This window comes from Panthera leo, chromosome B4 (assembly GCF_018350215.1).
Source record: "Panthera leo isolate Ple1 chromosome B4, P.leo_Ple1_pat1.1, whole genome shotgun sequence".
NCBI classification, from domain to species: Eukaryota; Metazoa; Chordata; class Mammalia; order Carnivora; family Felidae; genus Panthera; species Panthera leo.
Genome location: NC_056685.1, coordinates 33,918,463 through 33,939,568, shown reverse-complemented (window position 1 = coordinate 33,939,568; position 21,106 = coordinate 33,918,463). Strand labels below are relative to the sequence as shown.

The following is a 21,106-nucleotide window of genomic DNA, read 5'->3' as shown; positions in this document are numbered from 1 at the left end:
CCTAAAGGTTCTCACTTCAGGAAAAGGGGTTACGCTTAGGTTCGTATATACAAGGGCCAGAGGATCAAAGCCCAAGGATGGGCAGGCAGCAGAGGCACTGGCTGTGGCACAGCTCAGATTTTTTAAAAGGCTGTACCACAGTGAGAGGCCGTGTAATGGCTGGGCCCTCTCAAGTCAGTGCTCTCATCACTGTCCAGTCTCATGAATCTGCATCGCTGGCACCTTAAGGATGTGCAGAGTGAGTGTGGCAGAAATGTCGAGCGTGGATACCAAAGTCTGAATATGATGAAAATCCAGGAAAATCAAGTGAATACCTTTGGAGGCCGGGTGGGGAAGATAGGGAAGGGGCACTTTGAAGATGCTGGGGATGTGTGCTTTCTTGACCTAGTCACAGGAGTTTTTGTTAAAAAAAATAATTACTGGGGTGCCTGGGTGGCTCATTTGGTTAAGCGTCTGACTCCTGGTTTTGGCTCAGGTCATGAACTCAGTTTGTGGGATTGAGCCCTGCCTTGGGCTCTATGCTGGCAGTGTGGACCCTGCTTGGCATTCTCTCTCCCTCTCTTTCTGCCCTCCCCTGCTTGCATGCACACGTGGTCTCTCTCTCTCTCTCTTAAAGTAAATGAACATTAAAAGATAATTCCTTAAGCTGTATAATTAGCTTCCCACCCTTTTGTATACTCAGTTTATAAAAATAAGGTGATGATTTGCATCTAATTTTGGAGAACCATACAACATAGGTTTAGAATGGACTATGGGGAAAGATGAAAGAATTCCAGAATAAGTTCTAGGCTGGCAAATAGTTAATGTCACACTCCTTCTTTTGAGATACCAGAGCAGCCCATGGAGCTGGTAATGCCAGGATGCTTTCCTGTGATGGTGGCATTTGTTGGGGAAAATATTAGGGGTAAAACTACTCAATTATTTCCACACACTTAAAACCTTTGCACGATAACTTTGCTGTTGTAGTTCATCAAACACCAGGAAGTGAGATTTCTTAGGAACAAACAAAAGTCTCTGTGCCTTTCTAACCTGAGCTTCCTATCTGGATAACAAACTCATGGTTTCATGACACCATTTCTGAAGAGGCTGGACAGTTACCTCTCTTCCCCCAGAATCTTTCTCCTCTGGGAGTCACGTCAACCGGGTGGAAACAGAACCTGGGCTCATCCCGTCTGGGCCCACTGTGCCCAACACATATGTTCAAACAGATATATGAGTGGCTAAGCATCAAGATGGCAATCTGTACTTCTGTTGGACAGTGTGCTGGACGCGGGCACAAAGGAGACCACACTGTTCAAGTCACACTGCCCTAGGTCAGCCTGACCCCAGCCCTGGTCCCTTGGCCCTCATGTGGTTCTCTGACTCGGAGTTGCTGCTAAGAAATGTCTGTTGTAGAGTCAGAAGGGTAACAAGTCTACAGTCCTTGGGAGTACCTTGAAAGGAACAATTGTCACATACATTAAAAAACAAACAAGTGAGAAATATCAATGCAGCAGCAGCAGAGGCTGGAAAAACGCAGCTTGAGGGATGGAATTGGGAGATTAAATCCAGGTTAAGATGGAGTGCAGAGTGCTAGAAGCTGCCACGCACTATGGAAGCTGGGAATCACAGACATACTTAGCTTTTGGTTTATTTCAGCTGCCAGCTGGGAAGTCTTGACACCTCAGCCTTGTCCAACCATCCTGGGAGACGTGCTAACATGAGGAGAGATGGCCAGCAGCTTCTGTTCACAGAGCTAAGGTCTGGCCTCAGGCTCAGATCTCCCTATGGTTCTGTGAAGGTACCTCCTGACTTGTGTGCCTGTGTCCTTTTCTCCTGCTGCGTGTCAGGTCAATGGAACGGGCTGGTAAGAGGCTGGTGGTAAAGATCCATAACTCCAATCCTATGCATCCCAGAAGCAACCACAAGGACCATAGTTTTCAACCAGGGGGTAATGCTTCCCTTCTTTAAGTGGTACTGATATTGTGTAGGGCAGTTTTGGTTGTTGCCTTGATGGCCAGGGTGGGAGTAGAGGCTGTATGGCTGATGACATTTTGAGGGCAGAGGCCAAGAAAGTTAAATGTCCTCAATAGAGGGGCGTCTGGGTGGCTTAGTCGATTAAACGTTCGACTTTGGTTCAGGTCATCTCACGGTTTGTGAGTTCGAGCCCCGTGTCGGGCACTGTGCTGATAGCTCAGACCCTGGAGCCTGCTTTGGATTCTGTTTTCCTCTCTCTCTTCCCCTCCTCTGCTTGCACTCTGTCTCTGTCTCTGTCTCTGTCTCTCTCAGAGATAAATAAACATTAAAAAAAAATTGTTTTTTTTTTTGCATGCCCTACAATGCAAAGAACTGCCTGCCCCTTGTCAAGAACTGCCATCACCCATGCTGAGGAATACCTGTCCAGAAAAGTTTAGGAAGGACAACCAAGGTTTCTCAGCTATCTCTTGGCCTAAGTACTTACAGAAACCCCGCACATCAGTACGAAGACCCAGCGGATGCTACATCGAGTTATACCCCGCCTGTCCCTCTACTGTTAGCAGAACAATCCTATGTTCTCCACTCTTCACTGAGGAGTCTTCCACAAGTCCCCTAGTACTGAATGTCTCCTTCTCTGTACTTTGGTGGGTTTGTGGGATATTCACCGATTCTTCTACTTTCACACCCAACTGCTACACAATTTAATCTCTACAGACTTTAGAAATCACTGCTAAAGATGTTCCTTTAGCTTTGGCCTTTACTCAACCTTTATTAGTAAAAAACAAGTTTATGTCCTGTCTATGCTATTGCTCTCCTCCGGATCTTCCCTGAAAGGCGTGGGGTGCGTGTCTGGTCCATGCAAGAATGGGCCGCCTGAGTGAGGCATGCATGTGCCCCCCCGCCCCAACTGTGGCATGCACTAGCAGCAGGACCAGAATTCTAGTGTTAAGGTACCAGCAGAGCTGCCGAGAGAGTGGTTATGGTGAGTGGGGAGAGAACAAACATCACCAGACTACCTCCGGAGACTGTCTCCAGCCAGGCCTGCACTGCTGCGCGGCGAATGGAGGGAAGGTCAGGCACTGAATTTAAAACAGACGATAGATACAAAGTTACACAGGAATGCGGGTTCCCAGTGAGGAGAGTCGAGGTCATCCTAAAGCCCCAAACAGAAGGGAACCTGACAGATGTTCTAAGCCAGAGGCTTGTCCGGCAGCGATGAGGGGTCAGAGTCCCGCCGTAAGCCTGTATGACGGACGCTCGGGATGAGAAAAGAAGAGAGAAAACAGGGAGGGTCAACAGTGGCTGGAGGCTGCAGAGCTGCCCCATGCTGTAGGCCAGCCAGACGTCCTGGGTCAGTAGGGCCAGTCTCCTCACTCCCGTTGAATGGTTATACTGCTGCAAAAGTAGTTAACAGAAGGTGGTCTTGCCTAGAGGTGAAGATTTGGGGCCAGGGAGGATCAAATGTCCTCGTTAAGGGCTAAGTTTCCTGAAGGCAGAGTCCTGCAGGGTGTGTGGCCCCAACAGGCCTGAATGGAAACGTGAAAACGAGTGAGAGACAGAGGTTCATGACAGCAAGGATCCATATTTGGATGATGGGTCTGCTGAGGTCAAAGGTGTGGAGAATGACACGGCAGCCGCCGCATCCCTCAGCTGTCTCCATTTTTTCTTTATTGCTTGTATTCATCTCCACCCTCCTGTGGAGCACAGGCCAGCTCACCTAAAACCTAGAGCTGGATATTACGCTAGCTATTTTTAAAGGCCTCCTTGACATAAATCTCTTAAAACTTCATTTCAGTTCAAAATATACTGCCCCACCCAGTCCTGCCAATGTACATTCACACTCAGACACACCACAGGAGGAAAGCATCAGAACATTTTACCAAGTGGACAGAGTAACCCTGTCTAGCAAAATGGGGAAAGAAAGCAAATTCTTGGTTTTCCCAAGGCCAAGTTCATTTTACTATTTTGCGTCCATGGAGAAAGATCCCATAACCTCTTAACCCATAGAGAACTTTATATATCCTCAAACAAAAGTTAAGGGCAGTGGTCATGATTAACAATACCAGGACAACAAAATGGTTTGTTGGCTTTTACATTTTGATTAAACTGATGGCTTTGGCCCTACCAGAAGGGTCCTCTGTAGCAATGAGAGGGGAAGCAGGGACAGAGCTGCTCTGAGGGGCATATCGGGCCCTTGGATCTTGAAACAGTTACCTCTAGAAGTGGAGGACTCAGAGGTTGGTACCATTCGCTCCTCCTCCTCTTTCTCTCGAATATGTGTCCAGTGCACATCAGCCTGGATCTCCAAGGGGTCGGCTGGATTTATGATCTGCTGTAGCCTCTGGCTCCCGACTAGTGTACCAGAGTCAGAGGTGGAGGAGATGAGGAAGGGAGAGATGGTGGAGGAAGGAAGCAGAAAATAAACAGTGAAGGGAAGGAGGGGATGAAACATCACAGGAAAGGAAACAGAAAGAAAAGTTACTGTATTTGCCAGGATCACTTTGAATCAGAAAGAGGCAAAAATTGAGAATATACACGCGTGCGCACACAGACATGATTTCTACTCGTTCAGCTTGATTTTGTTGTTTCAAGCTTCACTTACACTGTTAATTTCAATGAAGTGAACCATATACCCCGACTCTAAACAGAAAGAATTCTCCTTTCTGATGCTCTTTCCATCTCATCTGCATTTGAGGGACCCAAATGCCAAGTCAGAAAAAAGAGCAGGTCACAACTGGCCTCTGGAGGGCCATCCCTCTGGGTCAGGAGTACTCTGCTGTTAGCCAGCACAGTGTGAGATCCCGAAGGATGCAACGCTCTTGCCCCTTCTGAGGATACACAGCATGGTGCTTACCGTCACCTGCCATGTTGACAGCTTCTCCTTTGAGATTTAAGCCAAGTGACAAGTGAGAGATGGGATGGGACAGTGTCATTCTGTCATGAACCACCTAACTCACGCAGGACAGAAACGTACTTTGTTGGTACTTCAGTGTTTATCTTTTGCAGCTAGAGAGAGAGAAAAAAAATCCCCTTTCCATAATAGGTCTCATGCTGCATGCAGGTCTGCGGCAGGGACACAGCTATGGGGAGAAAATGGAGACAGGGGAGGCAGTGGCTAGGAGAGGAAGCAGAGCTCTATCTTGTAAATTCCCAAGACTTTGGGAGTTCGTGGGCAGGAATAAAACAATACCTTTCTGCTTTTTCTGAGGTCAAAGCCTTTTTCTTAAAACTCCATTTGGTGCACCACTGCTCTCCTCTGGACACAAGACCTGCCTTTTCAGCTAAATGAGAAATCACCAGCAGCCCCTTCAGATTATTCCTGCTGTCAGAGCCCAAAGAATATACATGCAGCCTCTGCCCTGTAAGCTCCCTATAACCAGTGCTTGGACCATGCCATACAGTTGGGTTAAAATAAAGGGATAGCCAGCAACTTGGGGGAGGGGACATTTTGGGAGGGAAGATGGCTTTTCAGTAGCAAGAGCAGGTGCCACCTGATCTGAAGGAGTCTGGGATTCCTGATGGGAGCCCACTCTCAACTATCTAACTGGACAGTTTGGCTTTGGCTTCATCACTATCACACAACCTCTTAATTTTTAAGCAATGGGGAATGTGATATGGACAGAAAGTACTAGTAAGATTACCAAATGTGGATGCGGGCACCATCCTGTGTTAAATGTGGGGTGGTAGCCCCGCATGCACTCTCTTGTCAGAACTACTGGTCTCTACGGATTCATTTTTCTAAGGTCAGTTGGCTTTTATGGTGTTGGATGGGGCTGAATCACGGCAAAGTCACCCAATAGCTTGAATGTCACATGACTAAGGAAGGGAAGTCAAAGAGAAAAATGCAGACCCTTTCTTCATCTTCTAAGCCACAAAGAGAAGAGAGTGAGTCTCCTCCCTGGATAATGTTCTGCTTCCTGTTAATAAATGTAGCCTTGGGGACTTATCAGCCAGCATGTCCTCCTTTCTCAGAGAAATGTTACAAGACACAGTGGAGGAAGGTTCTGGGTACCTGTGCTGATGAAAACACCTGTGCTGGCTCCCCTACTTTTGATAGCTGTGACTGTGACATGATTTTTCAGCATTACAAGAGGCTGAGTCTTCGCTAGATGAGGGGACTTGCAGCAAAGCATACAAGAGGCCTACTTGGGGCCACCATCATTAAGACTGCTTCTGGAATCTTCTTCTCAGACTTCCCCTTGATTCTGCTTGTCTTATATGTTATTTGCTACATGACCATTCCCAAAGGCTGGGCCCAGGGACAGGTGCCCAGCTAGGCATGTGACAAAGCCTGTCTGCGCAGCTTTATAAAGCACAGATCTTTTAATGTGGGACCTGCTCTTGAAGGCAAATTCTGGATGACTGCTAGGGAGCCAGGGTAGAAGGTGGGCAAGGGGCAGAGTGGGTACCTTTACATGTACCCGTATCTTCTTCCTTTGACAGATGCTGGAGCCACTGGCTTTGCAGGAGTTCTCTGTCCCAGGGGCAATACTCCCCTTCTACAGCAGGGGGAGCCAGACACCCACAAACACAGCATCAAGAATCCCGCGTGGGGATAAAGAGAAAAGAGAATGGAAGGGAGGAAAGAGAATAGAGAAGAGTTATCTTCAGGTGCAAGGCAATAACATCCTGTCACTGTCTACACAGCCATGGAAGTCCACTGACCAAAAGATACACACACACACCAAGGGCTAGGAACAAAGGCCCAGAGCTTGGCTGAATTTGTCGGTATGTGTTTCTGCAGTTAAATCCCATTCCCTGCAGGTTTGGTCTTGACACTAGTTCCAGATCCAGGAAATTAAGTCTGCATGAGGGAAAGCAGGGATAAAGTCTCCTGAAAAGGGCACAGGCTTTGACCCTAAGCTGTGTGTGGGGCTACAAGCCACTGAATGTGTGAATCACCAGATGGAGATAATGACAAAAACAAAGTACCTTTCCCCTGGATAAGCTGTGAGCACAATCACCACCTCTGACTACTAGGGACCCAGAGGCAGCCCTGGGCCAACCACAGCTCTGTACACACAGCAGTTATGGAGAAAAGAACCCAAGGTGCCAGCTTTCCGGCCTGGCCTCCTGCTCGCACAGACCTTACTTCTCATCACGGGGAGGAGGAAGGGCCAGGGCACCAAGTGCTGCCTCTGTGGGCCCCACCCCAGCCTCTGTCTTTGGAGGAAAGAGCGCAGGAGAACTAGGTCTAGGGAAGCCCCTTAGTGGTCTGAGGAAGAGCCCTGCCTCTGAGCGTTCACACTGGCCCTGGGCACCTTGGGGGCAGGGAGAGGCTGTGCTTCCTTCTTGTCTGCCCGGCCTCGGCAGTGTCTTGGGCTACACAGCTCTCAGGACCGGCTCAGTAATGTAATTGGGAAGAGCTCTGCATCTGGTCGGCACGCGGTCCTTCCTGTGCCAGACTGCGGGATAGGACTGGGCAGCCAAGCACACTGAATTCCAGGAGGAGCAGCAGAGCAATCTAGTGCCAACTCTACGAGGCCCGGGGCTGTCCAGAATCTAATGTGCTCCTCTGACAACGGCTGGGAGGGATTGGTGCTTTAAAGGCCCATGTCCTTCTCTTCCATTCCATGTCCCCTGGAGAGAGAGCACGGCCGTGAATTAACATGGCACCGTCGTCAGGGGGATTCAGGTCTCTACCTGCCCTAGTTTCTTCCTCCCCACCCTCCAGACCTCTGTGCAGACAGGGCAGGGAAAGAATGACCCTCTCTCTTACAGAGACAAAAAAGGATGCCCACCAAATTCTTCCTCATCACTCAAGGACACACACAGCCAGAGATGGGGGCAGAATGAAACATTTCAAGTCCAAGGCAAGAGAACATTTCAGAGCCAACCAGAGTGACTTAATACTGGAACTGATGCTCTGTCTCAGGACACTGGTCCAAACATGTTACTACCTGTCATCGACTGAACCCTGTCTGGTAGGCACCTGGCCCCTCCTCAGTGACAGCAGCTCTGAGCAGAGTGAGATTCAGTGCTCTGCAGCCTCCAAAGCCCAGACTCTGAGTCAGGGAATCCTCTAGGAAGCTAAATTCCCTTTCTTTATTAAAATAAAATTCTTTAACAGAAACTAAAGGAAAAAAAAAAAAAACAACAGAAAATGAGGAGAGGAGAATGAGTGACCTAATTTGGTTGGAGTACTTATGCTGTTGACCCTTTGCCTTCCACTTCCAATATCTACTCAGAATGTGCACAAGGGACATTACTTCCACTGCCAATGGCCTCCCCTGCTCCCCAAATCTAAGGCTAGAGAGAGGCAGGAGGGATCGCCCCTGGGGCCGCAGACGGCACATTGGTGTGACTCCAGCCACAGAAGCCTTACTCAGGCATGGAACAGAGTCAGAGTTAAGAGAAGAGATTTTTTTCTGACCTTCACTAGACTCTTCCTCTTCCTCCTCATATTCTTCCTCTTCCTCCTCTTCCTCCTCCTCATACTCTTCCTCTTCCTCCTCTTCATTCCCAGGCTCGTAGCTCTTTGAGGCCTCCAGCTCCTCTTCACTCTTTCCTTTCAGAAGGGCATGGATCCTCACAGCCTCCTTCCAAGGAACACCGCCCAGGTCGGAGGTGGGCAGAGGCTCCTCTTCCTCCTCCTCCTCTTCCTCCATCTCGGACTCAGAACTGCTATGGGGAAACAACCATACAACCAAAGTGAGGGAATGACAAAAACTGAGAAGGAGATGCTCAAAAGCCACAACCAGAGGCAAAATGTCCCAGCAAAGCAACTGCTGGGCAGGAAAGGAGAGAGGACATGCACAGAGGGGTGTGGTGTGCTTTTCTGCCCAGGTAAGACCCACAAAGGGAAGGAAAGAGAGTGAGTAGACGGCCAGAGGAAATACACATGTACAAGTAAGCCCTACATAAACCCACATGAGCAAACAGCTCAGCCTGGGCGGGGGCAGAGTGGGGGCTCTATTCAATGAACCGCAACTCCACCGAGTCCAGTTTCAGAGGCCCTCAGAGACAGTAGGAGGCACAGACTCATTTTGATATGAACTCAAGACCCTGGGAATCGAGAAAGGAGAAAGTCTCCTTTCATCGTGATCTGTCTGGTTTGAGGAACTCAACTCTACTTGACTCAGGTGGGTTGGCAGGCTCTCATGGGAAACATGGTGAGAAAGAAAAGCTGCCTCCAAGAGGCCTGAAGTCTTAGCCACAGACGGGCCGGCAATCAAGGAGTGTGTGCTGGAGGGAAGGCAGCACATTCATTTCCACAGCGTTCTTTAGTCCCCACAACGTGCCCTGCCCAGAACAGGATACTATGGGGAATACACAGTTAACACGGTAGCAAAGGCGCTGTTCACCACAAGGTTATAGTACAGGGACTATGGGGAGAGGGTGAAAACAAATATCCCGATCACTGGGGTCATCACCCTGGACAACCAGCCACATTTTCTACCACCATTTCCTTTATGGCACATGGCCTAGCTCAGCTTGAAACAGGAAGCAGCACTACATGCGAGAAGACCCTTGCCGTGACCTGTGCAAGCCAAAACCGTGGATCTCCACCCTCGAGGCCACCACCTGGGAGCATTTCTATCCGCCTTTCCTGCCTGCAGAGTTAAGCAGTCAATAGGTGGTACACAAATAAAAGTGCCCTACAATATAGCTGTAAGGCAGGAAAAAAACCCCAAACATCATGATACAAATGAAGTTTCTCAGACCTGTTTCATGGTCTGATAATTCCCAAAAAGTCTTTTTCAGGAGAGGCTTTGCCCTCAGTGAGAAATGTGTCATTGACTGGGCTAGAGGAAATTTGGCTTTTCCAATCAAGCATGGTCCAGCCTCTGGCATGAGAGAGCCTCAAACCCCAGAAGCATCAGGCATGGGATGGATGTCCAGTCCCATCTTCCTGTGATGGGGGGGGGGGTGCTCTCTCCCCACCCAGAGTGGGGCTGTGAATGTGGAGAGGGAATCAGTGAATACAGTGTGATAAGGTCAATGACACCTCACTACCAGTGCTATTATTAGTACCTGTGCAGTATAGAATTTAACCTAACTCAAAGAGAGGTCTGGCCTCTGTCTTGGCTTCTGGGATGTAAACTCTAAGCCCTTGGAAGGTCTTGCCTGATGGGAATGTGTTTATTTCCGTAGGATCCTTAGGTCATGGTAAGTAGTCTAATAATGTGATTTAGGGTGAGGGCTGGCCACATCAGAAAGACCAACAATTTAGGGCGGGGGAATTGAGTCATGAAGTATTAGCTGGCCTGGAGACTGAGATCAATCACAACATGTTGCTAATCAGTTAATCTGTCAATTGATACCTAGGTAATGGAGCCCCAATAAAACCTCTGAACACCAAGGCTTGGGTGAGTAATACTATATGGGTTTTGTCACACGTTAATACCAAGAAAGTAACACTGTCCTGACTCCGTAGGGAGAGGACAATGGAAGCTCCACATCCGTATGTTCTTGGACTCTGCCCTGTGCACTTCCTTACTTGGCTGATTTCAGTAAGTATCCTTCCCTGTAATTAACCACAACCATGAGTATACACATTTTAGTGAGTTCTGTGTGTCTTTCTAACAAATTATTGAACTTGAGGGTGGTTTTGGGAACTCTCAGACTTTAGTTGGGTCAGTCTGAGGGCAGCCCTGGGGGCTGTATGCCCGCCTACTTCTCAGGTGGCTGATTCTCAGTGTTACACTGGCTCTGCTGCTTACCAGCTGTATGACCATGAGCTGATTATTTATGCTGAGCCTCAGTCTCCGCATCAGTAAGGAGGCAATGTTCACATCTACCTTGTAGAAACGTTGTGAAGATTAGGGATTTTACTGATTTTTATAATGTTTGTGTTATACTCTGGGTCTCTTGCTATTCACTTCTTTGTTTACCCATTTACATATTCATTCATTCATTCATTCATTCATTCAATGAACATTCTTGAGTACTTACTAAATCTCAACCAATGGATACAAAAATAAAAAGAGGCAGCTCCTTACTGTAAGCAACTCATTTTGGTGAATACTACTTGATTCACTTATTCATCCATTCATCCATCCATCCACCCACCAAAATTTACTGAGCGTCTTTTACTTATAATGCACTTCCTCCACATTGCAGAGAATACAAAGATCCGTATTCTCAAGGGAGATAAGATGCGAACACAGCATGATAAAATAAGGTAGGAAATAACTGTAGTGGAATGAAAGGTTGAGAGGAGGCAGTTTAAGGTGAGTAAACATAAGAATTTGGACCATGGAAAACTTGGCATCTGGATTTTGACTGTTTTTCAGTATTTATTTAGGTATTATTTTCATTTGTTTACTATCTTATTATTTAGCAACATATAACAATGTGCATCACTTAACATCTTTCAAACATGAAATAAGGATAAGAATGCCTCCTATGCTCATCTTAAATCTTATGTAAATTTATTCAAACTTCAGGTGGGCAGAAGGCAGGCCAGCTTGTCCTTCCTTCCCAGCCAGGCATACAAAGTAACTCCAGCAGTCGGCAGGTACAGTGGGACTACACTGCCACTGTTTGGGAGAGGTGCCTTCAGCACGGCCCATTCCTTGTACTGTGCCACGTCATGAGGGCAGTGGCACTGTGCATAATGTGAGCAATTAATACTCTATGATGAGGGCAATGGGACTCACAGCTATGAGTGTGATACTGGCTAGTTTTATGACAGCTCAAAGACCACGGGAGAATAGCAAGTGAGGCATGGAGCATAAAAGATAGGGTGGAAAGGTCAACCCTTGCCTTTCTTCATAAGCTATTAGCTCTCAGTCTCTTTCTGAAAGGCCTTGATACGTTGTTTCTGGAAATCTGAGACAGGCAAACCAGTCTCCCTCCCTCTGTGAAGGAGAGGGGTGGACAAACATTGCCAACTATTCCTTTCCAAGCCATCACATCCATGGGAGCTTGGAGCAGTCCCCTGAATCTCGCCAGGCTCCTTATGTCGTGCAAGATTCACAGCGTAAACTCAGTACTTCAAGACTCATTTTTACATTTTGTGGCTGTTCCCAGTGCCTGAATTTCTGGGTCTGGCCTTTGAAGAGGCTGGGGGAAGGGTACAGAGAAGGAATCTGTAGTGAGGCAGACCCCCTCACCCCTACTTGGACATCAGCCTAGAAACATCTTAAGTGGGAAGATCACTACGCCAGAACAAAAGACAACATAGGGAACAATTTCTCTATCCTTTTGGGAAGAGAGCATGACCTCTCAGTTTATAGCCTCCTAGGAGATGAAGGCCACAAGAAAATATAGTTATCAAGATCAGCATTTGTAACAATCTATTGTTTGATGTAGGTCCACCTCCCCTGGACTGCACTCTCTCTGAGAGCAGGACCAGGTCTGCTTGGCTCACTGAAGTGCTGCTTGTAGTGCCTAGCACAGCCAAGAAAGGCAAGGAATGATGCACAACCAGAGAAAGCCAGGGTAGGTTGCTACCTAAATTCACAGGTGTCAGATGATACCTCTGATGCCCCTTGGTGAAGTCCATCAGTAGGAGCAGAGCCTTTGAGTTACAATGACACCTTGCAAAAATCCTCCCTGCTACAATTTATATCTGATCAATGATCTCAAAGCACTTTACCTGAACTCCCTATCAGATGCCATCTTCTCACTGAGGCTATGGTGGGGCCTGATAGGAGGAAGTAAGACCAGCAGGCACATGGACTAGATTCTAAAAAAAACAAGATTTGCTCCAGACTTCTATGAGCTGAACAGAGGTTCTGCTGTGCCAGAGGAAGGCCAACGGTGATCATCACAGTAGTGATGGCGAACACTTACTGAGCCCTGATGAAGTGCCACGTGGCACAAGGCACTTCACATGAATTAGGTCACTCAGTTACACAATAACTCTAGGACTCCAGGATATATTAATATCGTCATTTTTACAAATGAGGCCACTGAAGCTTAAAAAGGTTGGATCATTGGTGTGAGATCAGGATTCCCTCCGGTGTCTGCACCTGTCACACCGTGCCCTCTTGGATTGTTCACCAAGAACCCAAGAATTCTTCAGCCACTAGCAGCTGTCAGGGTGGCAAACCCAGGAGCAAGATCATGACCAGTCTCCTGGCTGCCTGGGTCTAACTTCAGAAAGTGGATACTGGAAATCTGGGCAGGTCCTACTGTGAATGAAGCAGGCTGCTATGTCAAACAGCACATGAAGTTCTTAGATGGTTTAAGGGAAAATAGGGAATCATGGCTCTCATTTTTAAATGAATCCACCCATAATCAGAGAGTCCACTCCTAGATCCCACCCTCTCTGACAACTGTGTAAACATTATACTGCTAAGCAGACTGCTGGAGAAGATGTATATTGTCCAGCAATCATTACATGATGAACATTTAATCCACGCTAAAAGCAGTATCCTGCTCAGCAATGGCTCACATTACTGCCTCCACTGGAGAAGGGATAAGGGAGAAGAGAGGGAACGGTCAGGAATTTCCACTTATATTGGTGAGTCTTGAAGGAGGGGCTTTTCCTTGTTGTGTTACTCTGATGGAGAGCAAAGCCCCTTTGGGATGGCCTGTCATCGACTTTTGGGGAGTCCTCTGTAACCCGGTTGTCCCATCTGGATGGAAAGGATACCTGTTTGCTCTAGTGCTAACTTGTTCTTTAGAGCCAGCAATGTGCAAACAGTTGAGGACTTCAGCAGATGGGTACTGCACAAGCCATCTTCATTGCCTGGGGCAAAGTTTTCCAGACAGGCAATCAGGGAAAAACAAAACTAAAAGAATAAAGCCAGTTTTCTTTTGTCCTCAGGCACCTGTTCTGTTCCAGAGAAAGTAAAAGTACTATTTCCAGGGTCTCCTTTGGAAGATGCTTCCCCTCCCCCTCCCCCACTCCAAGGAAGGATCAAGGAGCTAATTAGGTCTGGGCCAATAGTCTCTGTGCAAACTAAACCACAAAGCAGCTAAGACTCACCTAGGGGGTTTGTTAACAAACAGGTATTCCTGGTCTCCACCCCAAGCCCACTAAATCAGCTGCTCCAGGGGAGGGTCCAGGAATTATGTTTTTACCACATGTCCCAGGTGGCACTTATAATCAGGGAAATTTAGAGCAGCCATCCTTGGTCTTTAGACCACAGCATTACCTGGGAACTTTTTAGAAATGCAAATCTTGGGTTCTACCCCAAATGACTGAATAAAAAACAGCCCAGCAATCTTTGGCTTAACAAGCCCTCTGGGTGGTTCTGATGCCAGCAAAGTTTGATCAGCACTGCTCTAGGGCCAAGCCAAACCCAACTTGTGGCACTTAAACCAGCCGTTTAAGGAGCCCAATACAAGAATCACTGGCCCTGCCCCTCCTCGTGAGGGATACCCCTGTATTGTGCTTAGAGCTACAATGCACTGCGGTGGTGACAGTAGGGGTGGCAATGATTTAGTGCTCCCTGGGCACCACGCACTGTGCCAGTTGTTTTATTTGATTTCATCCTCATAACAAACCAATGAGGTGCAGTGTTCTTTGCAGATGAGGAAACCGAGGCACAGAGAGGCCAAGAAATGTGGCCCTAACTACTACGTGGTAGAACAAGGCTTCAAGTACAGGTCTGTCTGACTCCGATGTCATGCTCTGAATTATGATACTGCAATGCTCCCCCAAGCAGACAATGAAGTTAAGAGTTCTTTAAACCTGTCAAAAGTGAGTTCCTGGATTGGACCAGTGAATTCCTTAAAACAGTCATTCCTCATCTTCAAGGAAGGTCTGAGGGCTGAGAATGCACCTAACTCTGCTTGGTGCTACAGGGAAGATGGAGAAAATACATGATACACTGTCTGCATCTGACCACTGCCCTCAGGGAAATAAGACAAAATCTGTGGCTCCTCCCTCTGGGCAATTTGGTTTAAGAGACCATTTTTTCACTCTGCAAAGAGCTAATGCCACTTGTTGCTGTCGAGTTTGAGACACAGGCACCATTTGGGGCACCTGGCTGGCTCAGTCAGAAGAGCATGTGATTCTTGGTCTCGAGGTCATGAGTTTGAGCCCCATGCTATGTGTAGAGATTGCTTAAGTAATAAATAAATAAACTTAAAAAAAAAAAAGAGGCAGACACCATTTGATGCAGACTGATTTCATATTCTTCTATCCTGCCCTTCCTATTGCACCCTGCTACATGTGCCACGGTGTAGCCTTCCTGAAATGTCCTTGTTACATACTGCTGCCTCATTCCCTGTTAGTTTACAAATCACAGTGGAGGAAAAATCACAATGGCAGAAAAGCTGGCTGACCACACTCACCCTGAGGCTAAGCTATTAGGTCTGCAGAGAGTGGGCTCTCCCTCATCGACACAGAGCAGGAACACATGCTCTGTGGATGTTCTGGGTAGAGATGTAGTTGTGTGACAACAGTGTGTATGTGGTGATGGCTTCTGAAATGCAGGTACCCAGGGGGAGGCTGCCCAACAATGCACAGAAATGCTGTCTCTGAGGCCAGCCCAAGAAGCAGTTGATCCAAAGTATGTGTGAGGTGGTGGAATGCAGCTGTAAGTAGCTCTGCCCAGCAGACACCCTAAGAACATTCCTGGAACTTAAAAAAAAAAAAAAAAAAAAAAAAAGCACTGTTTTCTTTAACCGCACACATTCCCTTCCTTACTCATGGCAACAAAGAAGCATCCTGCTGGTGTCTCAATGATAAGGCAAAGCCTCCACTAGTCTGGGAGACAGAGTAAGGGCTCCCCAGAAGCCCTGCAGGACAGTCTGACCAATAGTGATTTTACTCCAGCTTTTATCTTATTCCCTTTCCATGTCCTTGATAATCTTCATGGAGCATTCTGAGTTCTGTACTGACCCTGGTAGACCTGGGTCATAATGAAAACATTAAGTTTAAGGAGTTAAGACAGTGGACTTAGGCAGTTCTGTGGGGGCTGGAGGGCACATGTCCTCCTCAGGCATCATTCAGTTACACTTAATTAAAACATCGGGATGACCAAGCACAAAATCACTGGCTGCTGTGTGTGGTCCCTGGGATGCAAGTTTTCTGTTCTTCCCTTTATATAGAGGAGAAAGAAGGAAGTCTGGAGAGGTGATGTGGCTTCCCCAAGACTGCAGGGTGAACTGGTGTCCTCACAGAAGCCCCTAATTCCAACCCTGAAGCTTCTTCTACTGAACCACCTGCCCCTCAACAGCACACTGCTTCAGGTTTCTGTTGTTCCCATGTGGAAGTCCTTTCTCTTCCAGTAAATTTGCAAACAACGCCTGAGGGCAGAACCTGGGACTATTATTTATTTTTTTTCGTGTTACCTTTTCAATGAAAGACAAAGTGTTAAGGCCATGGTAGGTGTTCAAGAACTACTTACTGAATTTCTGCATTAAGTTCTTACCAGCTAACAAGATGATGAGAGGGAACTGCATGGAAAGGGGGAGATCAGCAGGGAGAACAGGAAGAATCCTGGACTGGGATCCAGGAAACCTGAGTTTGAACCTTAGTCAATCCTTGATCCTAATATTAGTCCCCATGTGTTTCCTTAACCACAGAGTGGTTAAGATAAATGTTTTCGTCTACTTTGCAGGATTCCTGTGAGGATGACCAAGTGAGGTGATGGATACAGAAGTCCTTTGTAAAAACTCCAGCGCCATGCAAAGTAGTGGTAAAGGCAACCACCATCGACATGCACTTACATGTGCCACATACTGTTTTAAACACTTTATACTATTGAATCCTCACACCAATTCTGTGAGGAAAGTACTCGTATTGCCTTCATTTCACAGATGAGGGAACAGAGGCATAGGGAGGTTGCTTAACTTGCCTAGTGTCACACAGCTGGTAGGTGGCACCGATAGTCTGGCTCAGATCCCATGCCGAGGGCACGGTGCTGCCTCCCCCCACAAGCAGGACAGTATATTCATCTGGGGAAGAGGCTGCTAGGGCAAGCCATGGGCATGTTGCAGCACACGAGAAAGCGGGGCCGGAGCTCCCGGGCACAGGCTGACCTGCTGGCCACGTCCTCCTCTGCGCCTTTGTCCAGCACGCTGCTCAGGTTGTGCTCAGCCTGCGTCTCCTCGGGCACCTCCTCCAGCTCCTCTGCCTGTTTCACAGACAGGCGGTAGTTCTCCAGCTCAATCCTTTCAGGAGTACCCCTGAGTCTCTTAGCAATGCTAGGCTCTTCCAGGCCATTCACACTTGAACCTGCAAGACAAGCAAAGCAGCAAAGTTCTAGGACAAGTGAAGGGAAATGAATACATGCGGTGGGGGACAGAGAAAGTGCACGGAGGGAGGGGGCACTGACAAGGATATCTAAGCGACCAAGGGAGCCACCACTCATTTCAGTGAAAGGAGGGACAGGCCCTCCATGAAGGCCAGGGATCCAGACAAGGGACAGCCTGAAAGTCAGTAAGGTCACAGAGGCCAGGAAAGGACTGTGGGCTGGAGTGGCAGCCCTTCCCTGAGCAGGAGAAACAAAAGTCAGCCCCTAAGGGGGGGGCGCAGGCTCAGTCTCCTCTGTCATCCCTGAACCCAAGCCCAGTGGAGGGAAGAGGTGGTGGTGACTGTGGGGGAGGGGGTAAAAAGGACTTGGGCTAGACGCTAAGGAAGCGCTTTTCACTGATCCAGCCCTTCTAAAGTAGCTTTCATGGAGAAGGTGAGTCTTGCCAGCTGCCCCCCACCCTAATGATCCAGGACCCAGTCAAGGCTCATGCCCTGCATCTGGCCAACCTGCAGAGGTGTCCAGGCCAGCTGCCTGCAGGACCTCTCACACTATGGAAGTGTTTGTCCTGTCACGATTAGATTCATGGTAAACATTTCCTATTTAACAAGAACACATAGGTGATGCTGTGCCCCTTCTGCTGCACAGTTTGGAGGAATATTGTCAGGTTGCCTCATTCTTGGTGATACCAGCTTGACTGCTTGGGTATGGTGGTGCCCAACCATCTTTCTGCTGTAAAGAGAGGATTTCCCCCTTTGTAATTAATGAGTAATCCATGGGGTCATAATGTAGAAACCATGGGACTATCCTGTTCCACTATACTTTCATCCAGTGGTTTTTGTACCAATCCATTGATGAATGGTGATTTAAAAATTTTTATCATTCCTTCTCCACTGTCATTCTTTGTAAAGAACTTTTCCCATTTCTCTGAGTACCACCATGACTCAGGGATTTTGAAAAACTTAAATGCTGTATTTGACTACTATGTTTTCTTACTCTCCTTTAACCTAGAAGTTTCCCTGTTTCCCCCATTATTATTCTTTTTCATGTACCTTTTTATCTCAAATTTGGTCAGAAGAAGCCCACCATATTTATTCTTTAATGTCTTCACTGTAATGTGATATAGTCTGTAAGCTTAGAGTCAGACAAATCCAGGCTAGACACCTGACTCCATGAGTGACAAGCTGAAGGATCTCAGGAAAATTATGTAACTACTGAGAGTGCATTTTCTGATCTATAAATGAGGACAACCCTCAGCTCCTATGATTATTATGAATATGGAATGAAATTATATACATATATATACAAGTATGTGTACGTATGCCAAATCTGTGTGCACTCCAAACCTATTGTTTTCCTCTTCTGCTTAAACCCAGCACATGGGCAGGATTCAGCAAATATGAGTTAAGCGATGTAACTGATGCCCAGTAACATTCTTAGCACCAGTTTGTGTTGTATCCATTTGCTCTGGATTATGAACAACAGTTACTTGACAAAGATGGGAAGGGAATTCTGGGCAGAGGGAACAGCAATAGCTAAGGTACACTGACATGCGATGGCAGCTTGGCATTACTAGACTTTCTGGTGGCAGTGTACTTGAAATGGTAGTGAAGAGAAAGAGACTGGGGTGGGAACAGAGCATGCATGGCCTTCGGTGCCATTCTAAGATCTAAGAGATAACACTGGGTTTTGGCAGGCAACATCATACCAACCCAGTGTTGAGTGACAGGTGGCTTATCAGGTGAAGGCCAGAACCTCTGTAATGAAGGACTAAAGTAAAGGGGTAGGAATATTGAATTAGTAATATCTGTGACATGACAGGTGTGCAGAAAATCTTCTGGAAGCCTGGCACTTTTGTTGTGTACAATGTTCTCAACCTCTCTGTAATATCATTAGAAAGAACAGTTTATGAATCCAGGTAGTCACAGAATAAAGTCTGAGCGCATCTATTGGATTACCAGGTTCTTCCACCAAATAGCATCTTTCAAATTTACTAGAGAATCTTTACTGAAAAGCAAAACCCAGGGCACGTTCATCTATAAATTCAGGTAAATGTCTAATGATGGAGTCAGAGCATGAATCCTTGGGCTCACTAGGGCCCTGTGCAACGCCTACCTGTCCTAGTCTTTGCAACTCCAGTTGGGGCATTTTACACATCCCTGGCCCATTGCCCAAAGTATAAGCTATAATGCTGGATCAAAGCATCTGGACAATTAGGAAATATGTGGGCTTCAGGTAATAGAAAAAAGAGACAGGGAGCACATCAGGTGGATGCTGCTTCAGCATCCTTCAAACCAACCCCCCTATCCCTGGCCTCTGGAGTGCACAGGCTCCAAATGCACTGGTTCATCATTTCCAAACATCAGTCTTCCTGTCCTCTGTTGCTCCTTCCCTTCATCAAAACCCAACATGATAAACATGGGAAGGCTAAGGATCCCCTGACTATAATATCATCTGATTCTTTCCTTCTCATCATGTATTTTTGACAAATGTCCTTAAAACAGAACGCAGACAAGAAAGTGAAATACATGTGAAGCCACTACCCAAGTATAAAGTTTTGGGGAACTCCATAGATAGAGAATAAAAATCAGTATTTCTTTTAGCTAGGGAACAAAAAAATAGAATAAGAACTACCACTTCAGGGAAACAAACAACCAACACTCATCAATTCAGATCCAAGCAATTTCAAGGTAGAGTGAACAAACACACTCATGCAGAGAAACACTCAATACGTGATGTCTGTTTTTAGTGGGTAAAAACCATACTCTGTGCCAGAAATTCTACCAGAACCTTGAGCAACAAAGCAGACTAAAACACTCTCTACTCTTAAAGATCTGTGGGCTAGTCACAGAAGAGACAGTCCTGCCCAGGAATCATTTCAGTATGATGTGTCAAGTATCATGGCTTATGCATGCATGTGGTGCTATGTGCATACATAAAAGGGCAACTCTACCCAGAGAAGTCAAGAAGATGTTCTGGAGGAATATGGAGGTTGCCTAGCCAGCTTTAAAAAAAAATTCCGTAAGGGGCGCCTGGGTGGCTTAGTCGGTTAAGCGTCTGACTTCAGCTCAGGTCATGATCTCGCAGTTTGTGAGTTAGAGCCCCGTGTTGGACTCTGTACTGACAGCTCAGAGCCTGGAGCCTGCTTCAGATTCTGTGTCTCCCTCTCTCTCTCTGCTCCTCCCCCACTCACACTCTGTCTCTCTCTCTCAAAAATAAGTAACATAAAAAAAAGAATTTTGTAAGGGAGGTAATAGCTGGAAATGAGGTATCTGAAATTCAATTCAGAGACATTAAGCAACCTGCCCAAGGTCACACAGCCAGTGAGCAGTGCAGCCAAGATTTGAATCCAAGGAGGACAGCATTACTTCAGAAAACTACCATGGCTGTCCCTAGGCCTATGATGTGAAGAAAAGAAAAGGAAGGAGTGTTTCCACAGAGTCCTATTCTGCTTTCCCCCTTGGGACTCTTCACCATTCTCTCCTCCCCACTACAGTTTTCAAGAGGAAGGGCACAGAACTTCATGAGAGCATCTTAGAGCACAGAATCTGGCATTTGGAAGGACATTCCATCCTCCTTGAAGAATTTCTATAAGCTCTGGAGTCCTCAAAATGCTATGGGGAATTAAAAAAAAAAAAAAAAAAGAAATCAACAAAACTAGCATGGTTGGTTCTCTGTGCTAAAGCAAGGGGCTCTCTTCTAGATTAACCAGATGGGAATGATAAACTAAGATCTCAAAGGAAGTAACAGTGGAGGAGACCTGGGCAGTGGCTATAACACTGTGACAAACACAGAACTTCTCCCTCATCCCCTGGATCCTCCCTCTTTCAACAACAGAAGAGCTCGAGGGAGCAAAGACTGTAGGAGAGCAGATGTAAAAATAGCTGACAGATGCTGGTTTGGCAAGTCACTGTGTAACCAGTGGGGTCAGGCTGGCTGGCTCAGGCCCACCTGGCCTCTCCACTTCACATGCCTCAGTGCAAGAGCAACTATACAGGGACTTTCCAGCTAAAAGTGGATGAGAGATTTGGAATAATTTCTAAGGCTGAGTC

General features: G+C 47.0%; 1 protein-coding gene across 2 annotated transcripts in view; it reads right to left on the bottom strand.

The window, feature by feature from the left end:
• MICAL3 (microtubule associated monooxygenase, calponin and LIM domain containing 3) overlaps positions 1-21,106 on the bottom strand; it is a 205,499-nt gene that overhangs the window by 34,620 nt on the left and 149,773 nt on the right. Inside the window, exons 27-31 of one of the 2 annotated variants that reach the window (XM_042945385.1) lie at positions 16,843-17,038; positions 8,330-8,580; positions 6,366-6,455; positions 4,171-4,308; positions 2,973-3,035 (exon numbers count right to left, since the gene is read on the bottom strand). In XM_042945385.1, the coding sequence (XP_042801319.1) occupies positions 2,973-3,035; positions 4,171-4,308; positions 6,366-6,455; positions 8,330-8,580; positions 16,843-17,038 (738 nt within the window). The remainder of the gene's footprint in view (positions 1-2,972; positions 3,036-4,170; positions 4,309-6,365; positions 6,456-8,329; positions 8,581-16,842; positions 17,039-21,106) is intronic. The other variant, XM_042945383.1, reaches the window with a different exon arrangement.